Consider the following 16,389-nt stretch of genomic DNA (forward strand, 5'->3'; position numbering starts at 1 on the left):
TGCTAATGGAGAATTGTGAAGAACAAGGGGGCTAGAGTCGCTAGATTTATTTGTATTACAATCCTTATATTATATCCTACTTAAAGAGTTCTAAATTCAAAACTTGATAACAATTACAGACTACAATCCTCATGTTCGATCGTTTCTCTGCTTTCTTATTATTACTGAGTACAGTTTTTGAGGGAATTGACCGAGTAGACACCGATAGTAATTGTGATGCATTGGTCACTTATAGCTCTTAGGCTAGCTATGTTTACACCGAGAGTAATAGATAGGGGTGTCAAATCGGGTCATCGGTCGGTTACGGGTCGGGTATAATCGGTTCGGGTATAATCGGATAATGTAGTTGTACGGGGTCATTGTGCTTATGCGGATTGAATGTGAGAAAAAAAAATATTCGGGTCACTTCGATTTTTGTTAGAAATCAGTTGGATCAAGTCAATTTTTAACAGCCCTAGTAATAGATACATGTATATGGTTCATCGTATATTTTTTCACTCTTGTCAATACATAACTTGAACAATTAATATCATTTTCGATAATTAAAAATTACGGAGTATAAAAATTTAATATTCCGAAAATATACATTAAGATGAATCTAATAAGATCCCACATGAATGTGTTTTCCATTAAGTACGAAGTATGTGAATAGTGCAAAAAGTAAAACGTTCCAACTATAAAGAAATGGATGAAGTATTAAAAGAAAATAGAAATACAGTACCTTAATGTACATTGAAAGAACATATTAAACAAAATTATAATTATCTTAAGCTCCAGAACATGTCGAATTTTCATCAAGGTTCTCACAATACCATCAAACAACTTGAAGGAAACCGTCTCAAATTTAATCTATCTTGCAAGTAGCATTATTACTCATGGTCTTATAGTTTCGAGAGAAAACTATCCTAACTTATGTGTACCTGTGTACCTTTTCTTTTAAAAAATAAAATAAAAATTATTACCCATGGTCTGAAATACAGTTTCCTTGATTCTTAAATGTAAACTTGGAATGTCAAAAAAAAAAAAAAAAAAAAAAATGTAAACTTGGCAGAACCGAAGTACTCCGTATCACACCATAAACAACCTTAGAATTCTCACCCAAAAGGCTAATAAAGAGCATACTCTGCGCAAATCAGATAAAAGTCGTAAAACTGACATATTTGCTCTAAAGGCCACAGCAATTGCTTGCTATAATATCAATGATTTCACAAAGTTGTTGATTTGTCCAAATAAATGACAAGAATTTGCAAACCCACAATTGAAAAATGAGGGCGAAAAATGCCTAATATACGAATATGGTGTTCAAAAATTCTCGTTAATGTACAAATACAACACCATTTTTTGTCAAGAATGTGGCTGAAGAGGTACAAAATTGAACCGCAAAGAAATGGTATGTGCCAAGATGAAGGGACCTTATTTGATATTTGCCTCTATAAATTCTCTGTACTCTTTCTTCATTTTGACTCCTGGAATAGACCTGGAGATATGCGTAACAGAAATAGTTAACAGCAGCAAATGACATGTTTATAACTAGCTGCGACAACCACAAATTCTCCACCCCTAACTATTGCAATGGTCTAAAAGCAGGATTGAACAAGAATTGAGTTGTCCACACTTTTCAAATTAGCACCCACAATTTTCAAGGTCAAACGTTGAACTTCTTAATGGTTAAAAATAATTATGAACAGTGTGGAAAAAGGTCAGGTCATAAGAATACCAGTCAAAATTGTGATTGGAGAACGATAAATAGCAGTTAAGGAAGCTATTCTACAGGTTAGATGACCAACCTAATCATTTCCTTGTTCTTGAAGAATTGTACACATGGTGTACCCATGATTCCAGCAGCCTCGGCTATCTGCTGATCTTCCTCAATGTCTATTTCAACTAAATGAACGCTCTGGTCGTATTCATCAATTACCTGCCATTTCAAGAGAAGATTTTGATTCTTTTGTGAAAGGAAAAGGAAATACATTAAATAGAAGGACAAAAATTCCTTGCAGATAAGATAAAAGCAAGTAATTGCACTATTGTATAAGACTTCCCAATGACCCCAAATCTTTCAGAGAACACTCTTTGACCATCGGCTAATAAAACTAGACGTGATTGTGCTTGTTCACTACGTCTGACAGATGGGAACCAGCAAATGACTCACAACATTCAGAAAATATATTCCCTCAAAAACAAAAGAAAAACATTTCACAAAGTATATTACTCCGTCCGTCCCAATTTAATTTCCGCACCAAGCTTTGCATAGAGTTTTATGGTGACTTGTCTATTATTATATTTAAATAGAAGCGTAGATGTGATAAAAGATAGTGGAGGAACTTTTAATTGAATGGGAGAGGGTGTGGGACCCTAACTTTAGGTAGTGGGAGGAGAGAGGTAATCAAATATCAATAGGTCCATTCCATTCAAGGGAGTGTGACAATTAGATTGGGATTTGGGACGGACTAAAAGGAAAGTTGACAGTTAAATTGGGAAAGAGGGAGTATCAGACCCGAAAACAAACATCTTTCCCACTTACCTGTCTTCCTAATCCAAAAATTGACTTTTTTCAACCCGATGCATCAGAACTTCAGAAGTACTAAGAAACGTGTACAAGGTGGGCTACCATTATCCCTTTGCAATTCAAAGTGTTATCTAGACATATCCCTGAAAATAATATAGATCGAGAGCAACATTACCTTGTTAAGTATTGGCTTCAAAGTTCTACATGGCCCACAAGTTGGTGATGTATAGAGAACACATATAAGCCTCGAGCTTTCATGATACAACTTCCGTAAAGCATACTGCCAATGGACAACAACAGGAGTAACTAACTGACTAACTTACAGGGCTGAGAAATAAACAGAAGATATCACATTCGAGTAACAAGGATGTGAAAAGACACCTGGCCTCTGTGTTTGGTAAGGGTGATATCAAAACCCTCATTAACATCACGAGAAGTGAGTTCCTTCTTAGCCTCTTCTCTTTGTGGCTGTGAAAATAATTATGATTGAAGCATGAGTTTCTAAAATGTGAACTTCACTTAACCAAAAGTGACAAGGTATATATATTTTCTGTCAACATAGGATAAAAGTCAGAGAAATAGATTTTGCTATTACTTAAATAGGATAGGTGAACAAGATTGTACAATAAACAACACATATGAAACATAGAAGTCAGTACAGTATATGCCATTTTTCTGGCATTAGAAACATTCATGGACATTTGTGTCAAGAATTACGGCTCAAACAAACAATCTTTGATCAGAAATAGATTATAGAGCTTAGTAGAGGACTTCCTTTTATTTGATAAAATATGCAGTCGAGTCCCATGGAGTATGTAAGATGAGTGAACAAAGATAGTTAATTGAGTACCTGATGAAATTCGATAAGAAGATTCTTGCTTGTAAGATATCTTTCAGCTGACATAGCAGCAATGCACCCAGATCCAGCAGCAGTAACTGCTTGTCTCCACTCATGATCCTGCTTGTCCAAATTCTCATGTTAGAACTTTTCAGACTAAGACAGTTAACTTGAAGTATCTCTTAAAAGTATCATGCATAACCAAATAAATTGTTTCGAATTTTTTTTCAACGAATTATGTCAGAATCAAATATTACCCATATCATGTTGAATTCCTGAATCTCATTCTTGAGAACAAATAAAAAAGACTATCTACTCTAGCTTAGTAGCTTTTCATATTTGTGTAAAACGTCTAAAGTTCAGAAGATCAAGACAGCTCTTAAGTAGCACAGGCTTGCAAGATGTCTTAAAATTGGATCTGCTGTGGCATCCAGATATCCAGTAGGCAGAGTCAAAGATTGCAATGTCATAGATACAAGGACTGTATAATTCCGAACATTTACGGAGACGACAGGTAAAGTTGAGCTTGAACACAATGCAATTAAAATATTTTGAGCCAAAAAACAATCACCACCAACCGTAAGGGTGAAAATTCACCAAAGTATCGTACATATCACCTATAAACCAAAGAGGCTTCAGAAAAACAATAGCTAAAGTAAAAAGATAATAATAAAATAAAAAATTGAAGAACATTTTGAACTTTTACTTTCCCGATTAGATGTGATTGTTGCAATATTCTCAACCATGGATGAGGACCTTGAAAACAGCAGCAGCACTGTCCCACATACAAAACTCTCGTTTTCTCCCAAACAAGCTCAATATCATCATTTTTTAGAAAATTTAACAAGTTCTCTAGGTCAAAAAGCTAAGGGAGATTCCAATAGTACCAATGTAATTGCGGATAAATTTAGATAGAACAGTACCTGTACATCTCCAGCTGCAAATACACCTTCTACTGAGGTGCTAGCAGTGCCATCCTTCACTAAAATATAACCTGAACTATCAAGTTCAACTTGACCTTCCAGCAGCTGGCTGTTTGGAGAATGACCGATACCATAGAATAAACCTTTGGCCTCGAGCACAGATTCCTCACCAGTATCAGTTCTTCGAGTCATTACGCCAGACATTTGGCCTTTGGCATTGCCAACCACATCCACAGTTTCTGTGTTGTAGTGCACAGTGATGTTTGGGTTGTTGAAAACTCTGAAACATTCGCCATAAGCAACCTGTTAAACAAAGTGTTCAGATAGTTGAAAACTCAATAAATCAACTTTTCTAGTAAACTAAAACTAATCTAGACACAACGATCCAAGTCCAGGCGGTAACACCATGAACAGGTCGAAATTTTCTACAATAGAGCCACATTTCCTTAATGAGCCAATTCCCTTTACATTTTTATTTTTATTTTTTGTATTCATCATTTTGAGGTCAGACAAGTGTAAACACATAATTATAAAAAAATTAGAATTTACCCAAAATTATAAACGAGAAAAACTCTCAAATTGTTCAACACGTTAACTTTTTTCGAAGGCAAATTGATACAAGTGCTCCCACTTTGCCAAACTTTTCCTCTCACCTCCATTTCCAATCCCCTGCCTCACTTCCTATACACTCTCCCCTTCATCTCCCTAAATAAATACATAAAAAAGAGGCACACACCCATAAACCAAGCCCACTTCCACAATCTCCCTTTCCCACGCAAACGATCTCTCTCCCTTTTTCCTTTGCAATTTTCTTATTGTACTTAAGATGGTGAGACCAATGCTATTCAGTTAAAGGCTTGAGAGAGATGGCATACTTATGGTGGGCCTCTATTATCTTAGATTGAATTCATGAGGATGGTGTCAAATGTTTCCGTCACACACTCTTATGATCCTATCTCCACTAATCCTCATGTGTTGCAAGGATGCACATGTGTTATAGAGAGTTGAGAATGTGCTAATTAACTGTCTTATGCATGACACCCTTGTCATACACAAGGATTGTCGAAGTTGTGTTTTTCATGAGTTAGGACTAAATCCTTTTTCTCTACAGGCTGCTCATGCAAAACGACTCAGGAATATTAGGTGGATCTTACTAGCACGCAAACTATGGAAAAGAAAGGGACTAAGGGAGTGGCTATCGAATAAAACTGTTCGAATATAAGAATGTGGATTGTGTGAGATGTGACAAACACACACAAAGTCGTGAAAACGACATTTGCCAAAAAATAATTAGTAAAAAGGAAAGTTTGCTTTCAATATTACAAACTACGGTGCAGCCTCTCCTCCGGTTTGTATATTTAATTGGATAAAGAGTAATTAAGCCTTTTATATTATAGGTCAGAAATCCCAATTTTCAGGAGCAGTGCCAAAAAACACTCAACTACGCATTCCAAACTAGGAACATAATCTGCTAGCAGAGTTATCCTTTTCTTCCCATCTGAGCAAAAGTTATACATCAGTAATTCAAAAACTTTTTGTACTCCCCATCAGTGAAAAAACATTTAGTAAACTCAACTACATCAATTATGGTTTATCTTTCAAAAACAGAAAAAAATAACGAGCTTGTTAAACGTTAAGCTATCTTCTCTTCACTTTTACATGTTCCTATAAGTCTGTTACCACATAAGAAAAATGTTAAATTTCCAAAAATAAATTATTTTGTTTAATGCTATACGTAGATCACAATGTCATTACCTAAAATAATCTAGGCTCGTTTAAGGGTGAAGGACACCACAACAAAAGGGATTACGTTTTATGGCACTTTGGTAAGTCCATGATTCTAACAAAATAAGGGATGGCAATCGCTTGTTTTTAGAACTCCTATCATTTGAATATTAGAAACTATAACCTATAAACACTTCAAAGTCATTCCTACTTTCACACCTTTCTCTCTCTGTTCAGCCTTTATCTTCGTTCCTTCTCAAACTCCAACCTTATGAAACTTGTGGAAGTTGCTTTCTTCTTCAATCGTACAAATCTCATTTTAGTTTTCTGTCCTTTTCTTGGTTCTCCTTAGTTAACCACTCTACTTTCCCCATTGAAAGAAAATAAGAAATAGCAACTTGATGATTAGACTACAATGATAAATAAGTGGGGGAGAAACAAAAAAGACCTGCATTGGGATAACTTCTGATGCAATTGCTTCAATCAGATGATGTATCTAAATACCTGGAAACTAGGGGGTACAGGGGTAAGAAGTTAAGAACACAAGACCCTTTGTGGGTAGGTCCCAGTGATATCTACTGTTAGAACTAGTAAACTAACCCACCTCTTCTCATCAGGATATCAAAATGCCTTACATACTATACCTCATCTCAAAACTGGGAAGAAACACAGTTAAAGAAGTAAAAAATACCACAGCTCATTTTTATCAAGGCATAAACTCTGTTCAGACACTTATATAAAATGCAATACGTGACGAAGTTACATGAAGGCATAAATGAGTACATCAACACTGACCTATCTTGCATAGCTTTAGATGCCCTCAATTCACTTCTTCGCACAAGTAAATGAACATGACGAGCATATTTGGTCAGATATATTGCTTCCTCAGTAGCTGTATCACCTCCTCCAACCACAGCAAGAACTTGGCCCTTGAACAATGGTGACGCACCATCACATATTGCACATGCACTTATCCCTTTACTCCAGTATTCATCTTCATGAGGCAATCGAAGCCTCTTAGCATTAGCTCCCGTGGCAACAATCACAGCATGGCATTTTATCTGATAATGAATATGACAAAGAATTTTTCATTAAACTCAATCAGTAGTCAAGCATACCTAACGCAGCAGAAGATCCTAACGCCAGATAATTAATCTAAAATATCAAGACACACATCAATTATCTACTCATGTAAGGCCTGTTAAATTACTCATTCATTATTTACAAAGTTAAATGACTCTAAGGACACGGAGAGAAGAACTTCAAACCTCTTTGAACAAGAAAATATGTATGCTGACTTACTTAAAAAGAAAGAAAATCAGAAATTACTAAACTCGTAATGAAAGAAACCCAAACCAGTATCAGAAGTTCATCTAGCAGATGAAGTTACAATGACATCAAGTCACAGGATTTATACGGCACATGGGAAAGAAAAGAATTCACACATTGACCTTCAAATTACATACCACTTCCAAGCCCAAAGGAATTTTCATACTAAAACCAATTGCCAACAAGAGGAATAACTCCTCAAGATTATAAAATATTTATTTCTCTCCCACTCACATGTATGTTGTTCATGGGATCTCAACACACCGCCTCACATCTGAGTTGTCCATAAACTTTTTTAAAATCTAACCCGAATTTGACTCCATGTTCAGTATAATAATCAAGGTTAAGGCATAGAAAAAAAACGCGGATGCGGTCGCGTTCACGGTAACGGTCGCGTTGTCGCGGAAACCGCTTGTAACGGAAGAATAGAACGGATCGCGGATGACGCGGTGTGAATTTTTTGAAAAAAACCACATTAACATGTCTAAGCCTTATTATTATATTTTTGGTCTAAAAAGCATTATATCAACACAATATAACCAAATCTATCCATATGAGTGAGTATTATTTTCTGTGAACAAATAAGCACTCGAGATATCATGTTTCATAAACTACATAACTAATTACATAAATATTTTTGGTCAATTTATGTAAAAGAACGGTGTAACGGAGAAAAAAACGTCTAATGCGGCGAGTCACCGTTACGTAACGGACGACGCGGGGAGAAAGACGTGATTTTTGTCAAACCGTAACGTAACAGGTTTTTGCGGAACGGCAAATCCAAAATAGGTTACATAACGGCCGTTACGTAACGGAACGGCCGAGTTTTAATTCCATGGGTTAAGGTGATACGCAAATCTTAAATAGAAATGGGAGAAAAGTGGGAGAATAATTTTTCTCAACCTAATCACTCTATAACTTTGTACATGAAAATGGTAGTTTGTCACTGTCCAGCTTATGGACATGAGCTACAATTTACCCTAATCGGCTACCTTAAAATGACAGATTTACACTGAAAATACCAACTTAGAATCCCTTCAATATGCCTAGGATCACTAAAACTGTGTTATAAAAGCATAAATGCATAATATACACCATAATTTTGTTTTACCGTGTCTGCACAGGATCAGAGTCCTAAGAATAAATGTTTAGCGTGTTCTTTGCAGTGATCCTAAATCCTAATCATACTCTTTGTGATCTCCTAGAGTATCATTACAACAAAAAGGGTACTAGTCGTGTTATATGATGACCAAACAAACATTTGTGTCCAGTAAAGTAAGGTTCCATGAGCACATATTCCCTTGCAACCAGTATGTCGCCAATACACATTTCCAACCTCAACTTGTGAATATGCCTCCCAGTCACCTAGCAACGATGTAGCACCTAAATAGAGATCCCTTCAGACTGGAACCTGGTATACAATAAACGAAGGCACAAATGGAAGACATGTCTCCTACAGTTGTTCTAGGAGATCAGTGAGGTGACTAATTATGTGACTTGAGGTGGACACTCAAAGCAATAGAGTTGAACCTGCACCAATAACAAACGTAGCATTGATGTTCGCTCAACCTCATCCTTCCAAAGCAACAACAGACCCTACAGTGCAACTGTGCAAGACCTTTACAACATTAAAACTGCAATCCCACACACACATATCCCCAAGAAAACAGATCATAGGATCCAAATGTTTATATAAACCAAATTAACACATGGGAGAGTGGATATGGAGCAGGCTAGGCTGGTGATACTAGGGTGCACTTTGCAGAAAGAGAGAAAGGGTAGATTATGACCAAACCTTTTGCCCTGTACCCAAAATGACCATAGTGAGATTACGTCTATCTATGGCAGCTTTTAAGGATTATATCAAGATGTAAAAAACACATTCCATAGACCAGCCTCTTATTGGGAAACTGATTTATTTAACAATTACAATTTACCAAGCCAACCGTTGCTTTCTCGTTTTATACACTGAGTCAGTTTATGCAGAAACCTACATCAGTGCAGGCTGCCAAAAGGGTGCTAGGGTACCTAGCAGGCTAGCAGCATCTCCAGAGCAAGGTGGCGCCCTACTTGCTTTCAGATCACCAGCTATTATAATGTATAACAAGACTAACAACCTACACTGATAATGATTGGGCAAGTTGTCCATCTCTTACAAGTTACAAGTCAATTATACCATGGAAAACTAAGAAGCAACAGGTGGTTGCAAGATCAAGATCAGAAGCTGAATACATGGCTTTAACTACTTATGGAGTCGCTTGTTTCGCTCAATTGCTGAAAGAACTTGATCTTAAGTCACTTCAACAAGAGGTGATTAAGTGTGATAGTAAGACTATTTTGTCAATAGTAGTGACTGCCACTTCATCAAAGATAAAGTCTCCCGTGGTGACAATTAACAGTCAATTTAGATAGTCTAATTATGGTGTACAATTCTGTTTACTGTGTGCATATGATTTTTTGAAACTTAGGGAGTCGATCACCAGAAAAGAATTGCAAGAAAAGAACCTGATGAATCCTCACTCCACTAGCATCCGCTACTGTAGCTAATCGTAGATCCAGAGCCCCTGGTAGCAAAGGAGGCTCCTCTAACTCCCTATCATGGGGTTATCATGCGTTATCACCATAGAAACTAGACAAGTGTGTATTGTGTAGAGATGACAACTGGGATAATCGAGGAAACTGAACCCATAAAGGTTTCTCTCCCCTTCAAACATCTTCCCCGACACGAACACGACAAATATTTCCCACTTAAAACTTTACCAAAGGAAAGAAAGTTTGAAAACTTGGGAGATGAACTTCCAAGGACAACCATGTGTTACTTTAAGCGCACTTTTAGCATCCCGCCCATTTGGTTGCAAACCATATTTTCTTTTTATGAATCGATGCCACAAAGACTCAGAATCATGAGGAAAACGCTACAACCACGTCCCCCTGTGCGCATATGATCAATTGATCACCCATGATCACATCCTAGATTACATGTATAGCATATTCTTTTTAGTGATCCTAGGTAAGTTGCCTTTTTTCACCTGCCTTTTTTCATCTTTTACAACTAGACAAGCAGGGGTAAATTGTAGGTCATGTATTTAAGGTAGACAATGGCAGGCTACCATTTTCATGTACGAAACAATAGTGATGTTGGAATGAGAATTATTTTACCCTTCCATTTTGTTCTCTGCCTTCCATATTTGAGTACCAACTTTACTCAACAATTCTAGTATTCAATTCCTTCAGAAGTCCTTTCTTGGTTCTCTATCTAACCCTAAACATCCAGCAATATCTGAATCACTAAACTCTGCCAAAATTTACAGATAATTTATGACTATGTAGTATGTACTGTCCTACTAGAAATGCTGTCCATGAAACCACTATTTCATTCGTTATCATATGGGTTGGTACCATATCATCGCAAATAATTCCATATTTTCACTCTATTTATTCATCTCCTTTAAATAACACGGCAAACAATTCACTTCAGGAAAGCAAAAGATCCAGAAAAACTGCCATATTCTCATATACATGTCACTATGTCCGGGAGTCCAGCTACAGCACAATGTTAAGAAAGATGGTAATTACAAAGGTTGTTACAGCCAAGAGGGAGAGGGGAGACAAAAAGAAAATCTACATACAGCTAAAATATGTGCTCTACAGGGTCATAAATTTAAAAGGGACAGGAAATGCCTCCTTAATCAGAGTGATAAGCCCATTTCACAGACCCTATACAAAATTATGATTCTTTCTACCACTTAACAGTAGGTAAATCCTTTGATATCAAAAGTGGCTTTTTATAGCGCAGTGACTTGGGAGGAAGATATTATCAGAAATTCAGAATTCAAAGGAAAATACACAAGTTAGTGTATCAGGAGTTTGCCTACAGAGTAGCAAAAAAATGCCTCATAAAAGCTCCAGTGGCAAGTGACCAGAGAGAGGCAAGAAAACAATCTGATCCTTAGGAAACTCAGTAACTCTTCCCAAAAATGCACTAGTTCTTTCTGAAATTCTGCACAAGAAGCACACACCAGAAGAAGTGTATGCCACAGAAGAGGACTTAACCTGGAAATACAGAAACTGAGAAAAATATGACTTCTGTTTCTTCACTCTTTACCAATAAAATGCTAATTAGGTAGTATCACTTTTACTTGGTCTTAACCAGCCATTGGCGTTAAATTTATCGTTAACCGCTAATTAGTCGCGCTACTTTGTCCATCGCAAATTTTATGGAAAATAATTGGCTTCATATTTTAATGAGTGTTAGACTGTTAGTTAATAGTGGGGTATGTGGGAAATGGGTCATGGTATTTTGAAAGGTGTTAGTGGGGGCTTCTTATTTTTAATGTCCTTTAAGAAAGTAGTAAGTATAATGGTCCCAAAACAAGTGAGAAAAAAAAAAAAAAATTAATGGGTCTATGCCCTTTATAAAAGTGTTGCAAGTAATATGAGACGGCTATATAAGGGAAGTGTTGTAACTTGCAAGTAATCTGAGACGGAGGGAGTACAAAGTTTCACCCTTTTGGGGACCTTCAATAGACAGGTTTAGAAGTAGAATCCTTAAACGTTGTTCATTGAATATGTTACCAGTGAAGACACCTAAGAATTTTTGCCCAGATTTCTTATCAGGTAGTTAGGTGAGTTATAGAAAAGATTCATTTACCACCTCAAATAAACTGTTAGATCCCCTACTTCAATTAACTGGATTAATCTGGATGTGGAAGCTCAAGAATCAAGAATCCTGTCAAATCGAGAAATCTGAGATATTGTGTTTTGCTTAGTAGATAGAAGTCAGAGGTTGGGGAAAATGCAAAAAGGAGAGAACGAAGTTACTTTGCGGTCCCTACCCAAAATCCTCCCAACACTTTGTTCATTATCATCTTGAAAATTGATCAAAGAAAATAAAAGAGATGATAAATTGATAATACAGCAACAATTTCAGGGGAGCTCATGAAGTAAGCTGATCAATAATCTTTAGTTATCTAAGCATCACAACTACACAGATAAGCACAGTACTAGCCACCCAAAACCACCCCAAAATAATACAAAAGTTAAAACAAAAATCATTCACAAAAAAGAGCACATGTGAAGCACTCTCCCATTTTTGTTTGACTTAAGTCTAGGTGAGAAAATTTTACCTCACGCTCACTGCTTCGCACGGTGAATGGACTATTTTTCACATCAAGAAATTCAACATCTTCTTGATGTAACTCTGCTCCCCATCTTTCAGCTTGTCGCCGCACTCTACAGCCAGAAATTTTTTAATTTTGGAACATCAACAATTAAGTTTCTCTTTATGTGTATTATGACGCAGAATTAGATTTCAAAATTTTAGAAAAGTCCATAGTTCAGTTCTTCACCTATCCATTAGATCAGGGCCAGTGATTCCATCGGGAAACCCTGGGAAATTCTCCACTTCCGTGGTAGTCATCAACTGTCCACCAGGTACACCACCTGCTTGGAACCCCTCAAAGACCACTGGTTTCAAGTTAGCACGGCCAGCATAAATTGCTGCTGTATATCCAGCAGGACCTGAGCCAATTATCACCACATTCTCAACACCTGAGCCTGTAAGTTAAAAGTAGCTAGCATTATACAAGGAAGCATAGTCTTTCCACTTCTCAATAAAGTTCATCAATTATAAAATTAGATTAAAAGGCAGTGCAGCTCTATAAGTTACAGTGTCCAAACAATCTCTGTCAAGTCAAAGACTAAACAACTGGAACACAGAATTCATCATTTAAGAGCATGAAGATAAAGACATAACAGTTTCTTCACTATAATCAGTAGCTCAAAAAGTTAGTTCACTGCCAAGTACTCCAATTTCCCAATCAGCATCTTACGGATTTAAATTTGAGTGTCAAGGAATACATCGGTTGAACTCAAAATTACGCAGTCGTTTCTAATAATAACACCGCACAAATGTCTATACAACAACATCCTTATATGCAAGTGCGATATATCACAGCATCAGGAACCGCAGTTCATCATCCTGAGTTGGTCATAAGTTTCAGAATAATGAGTAAGTGAGCATACAATGTAAAAGAATGGAAACTCTTGATCTACCAAAATTTTCACAACTACAATATCCAAAATCACTGTTCGCAACATGATCAATATAAAACCCAAAATCTCTTTGACTGTCAATTGCCTTTACTAGTCATATTATGTCACATCTCCGTAAGTAATTTGAGACGCAAATATTTGGTAGAACAAAAGCTACTCGTCATCTTAATGCAACCCTTACCAAAGAAGTCAAAATTCCGACTCGCCAACTTTATAAGTGTCGAAAGTATTAAGCATAATCAACGAACTCAAAGGACTAGTGCCCGTAAATTGGGTAAAAGGAATCAGCCTATGTTCCAAAAGAACTCACCATGGTCATTTTAACAACACAGGATTCAAATAACACCAGGCACTTCTTGGCTTCTTGCACTAACGAATTATAGTGGATACAGCAAGAGACAAAAGTAGATTTAGTTCTATTACCAACTCCAAAGTACACACTCAAATTAAGAACCCTTACCTAAACTTTATATCATCATTCTATCATGTAGCAATCGAAACAAAACATATTCACAATTTCACATGTTTCTAAAACTGTCAATTATTAGCCAGGCAATAAAATAAACATCATCATACTATCAAAATGAGGGAATAACACACGCTTGCTTAGGGAACGCATTTCTTGATGTGCACATTTTGAGACACTCATGTACACACACATTACTCTTTTTCGACGTTATCGCATCAATTCATCGCCCCTAAACATGAATATCATACCATGGTTAATTCCAATTCCAAGAAACCGCGCCACTATTTCAATAATATTCAAAGAACTGGCCACTGGGTATGATGTTTTGTTAAGAAAGCATATCAAGTAATACACTAATTCCAATAAACCCCGCCATTATTTCTATCATCTAAATTTCCTTAATATATAGTTCTCAACATTGTGCAAAAAATAGCCAGAAATTAAATTAAAAATCCCAAAAAAAAAGAAAAAAAAAAGGTAACCTTGAAGAGATTGGAGGTCTTGGGAGGAAGGAGCAGAGGCTCGAATGCGAAAAGTAGAAGACGAGTTATTGAAACCCGGCGAGTAGGAGGAAGCTCGGAGTGAGTTAACTCGGAAGGATAATCGACGATTCAACCAGGTGTTTACAAAGAGCAGAGTGCTGCCAGTAGTGATGGTGGTGGGTGAGAGGGTGGAGGAGAGAGAAAATGAGGCGGAGGAGGAGGAGGAGGTTGGAGGAGGCTGAGTTGTGAGTCCAAGGCCCATTATCCGAGTGGTCATCATTGGTTTCCGACCATACAAGTTGGAAGCTCAGCCTCTCCGTAGTCTTTAAGGAGGAGAGAGAAAGAGAGGAGTTTAGGGAAGAAGTGTTGGTGTAAATTGTAATCGTGTGTAGTGTCTCTTGGAGTTGTTTAGATAACGCTTTCGTGAGCTCTCAGCCACTGCCTTTTCTCCCTTCCAGAACCTTTACGTATTTCAATTTGGTTGGGTACTCTTTGGAGCTTTTGCAAAATTTCACTTTTTTTTTTTAGGGAAAAAAATAACAACTTGTTGTGTCCTCTATACATGGGTGATTTAGATCGTGTTATCCGTTTTTGCTCAATTTAAAATCCTCAAATAATCAAAGTTCGTTTAATATGCAGAAAATAAAATTATTGCTCATTTTAAAATCTTCAAATAATCAAAATTCGATCAGTATGCAGAAAAAACATCATTTGATGAACTTAGGTACACCACAAACATACTTCAACTTCTAATATCTATAATGTTGGCGTCTAGAACCGGCCCTAGAGAGAGAAAGTTCTTTCTTTCACCAGCCCTAAGCCGCCACTCAAGAATCATCCATCAAAACTCGCCACCAACCGATCTTTGCCCTTTCGATTATCGGCGAGTCCGCTTTCAACGAAATCGTACCCTATCTCACAGATCACCTACTAAAGACTCTTCATCGACGACCGTAGTGTTCTGGTGCGGGTCTGGCTTGTCCTTCGTCCCTTCCATTTCCGACAGAGGTTCTTGGGTCTCAAGGTTAGTATTGATTGTTTCCCTTGAATTTATTCAATTAATACTCTGTTATCTTTAGGGAATGAATATAATGGATTTGTTTGGACCTTTAAAAGGGGTGATGGTTTGCCGTGAAGTATAGGTTATTAGTTGTAGTTGTAGTATTACATAATTTTCATTGTTTCGTAGTAGTTTCTTTTTGTGGTAGTATTGTCAGTTGTCTTTAGCATCTACAAGTTCTTATGAGTAATTTCTTAGAAATTAGGGGGGATTTGTGTTTATCTCATTTTGAAGAGGATTATATTTCTTCTGGCAATCTGATTCTAATAGTTAGTCAGTTGGAAAATTCCATTGGGGTTCTAAATCCGGTTAGAAGGTTGAAAGATGAGGGAAACAAGCTCTACAAACAGAGTACTAGCTTGGCTATCACAAAGTACTCATTTGCACTCAAGATCTTATCATTTATTTCGGTTCATACTGATGAGGATAATCGGTTTTCTTAGGCCTTGCGGTGTGTCTTAATCTGAACTTGGGTGCATGTTTCATCAAGAAGAAAGACTTTGAAAGAGTGGCTCAATTATGCTCGATGGTGTTGCGTTATGATACTTCTAATGTGAAAGCTTACTATAGAAGGGTTGTGGCAGCTGTGGAGCTTAAAAAATCCGACTTAGCTTTCATGGATCTCGCGCAAGCACTAAAGATTGATCCAAAAAATGGAGAATTTCAACAAAAACTTAAGGAGGTGATATCTTTGTTAGGATGGTCTCCAGATATTTTTGAAGACGCACTTGAAGTAGAAAGAGAGGATGACTTATTCAAAAACTATGCCCACAATGGGAAGGAGGAAGAAAAAAGAAAGAAAAGAAAAGAAAGAAAGGAGAAGGAAAGGAGGGAGATCGGAGTGTTCATAGATGTCGTGGTGTGAAATATAACACCCATGGAAAAGAACGTTGTGGAGAGAGGACCTAACGTTAATCAAACAATTCTGTTCTGAAGCCAACTTCAGAAACAAAAACCCAAATCTTACAGGGTCCCATTTTCGATTTTCAAATCGAAAATG

At 36.9% G+C, this 16,389-nt stretch overlaps 1 protein-coding gene across 1 annotated transcript; it reads right to left on the reverse strand.

The window, feature by feature from the left end:
• Positions 1-1,132: 1,132 nt before the first annotated feature.
• LOC110779291 (thioredoxin reductase NTRC) lies at positions 1,133-14,765 on the reverse strand. Its single transcript, XM_021983824.2, has 10 exons — positions 14,330-14,765; positions 12,673-12,880; positions 12,451-12,556; positions 6,791-7,056; positions 4,271-4,550; positions 3,360-3,467; positions 2,891-2,977; positions 2,685-2,789; positions 1,788-1,918; positions 1,133-1,477 (listed from the first exon to the last, which is right to left on the reverse strand). The coding sequence occupies exons 1-10, from the start codon at positions 14,607-14,609 to the stop codon at positions 1,414-1,416; spliced, it is 1,635 nt and encodes a 544-aa protein (XP_021839516.2). The 5' UTR covers positions 14,610-14,765; the 3' UTR covers positions 1,133-1,413.
• Between the last annotated feature and the right edge of the window lie 1,624 nt (positions 14,766-16,389).

The sequence above is a fragment of the Spinacia oleracea genome, chromosome 3 (genome assembly GCF_020520425.1).
Source record: "Spinacia oleracea cultivar Varoflay chromosome 3, BTI_SOV_V1, whole genome shotgun sequence".
Lineage (NCBI taxonomy): Eukaryota > Viridiplantae > Streptophyta > Magnoliopsida > Caryophyllales > Amaranthaceae > Spinacia > Spinacia oleracea.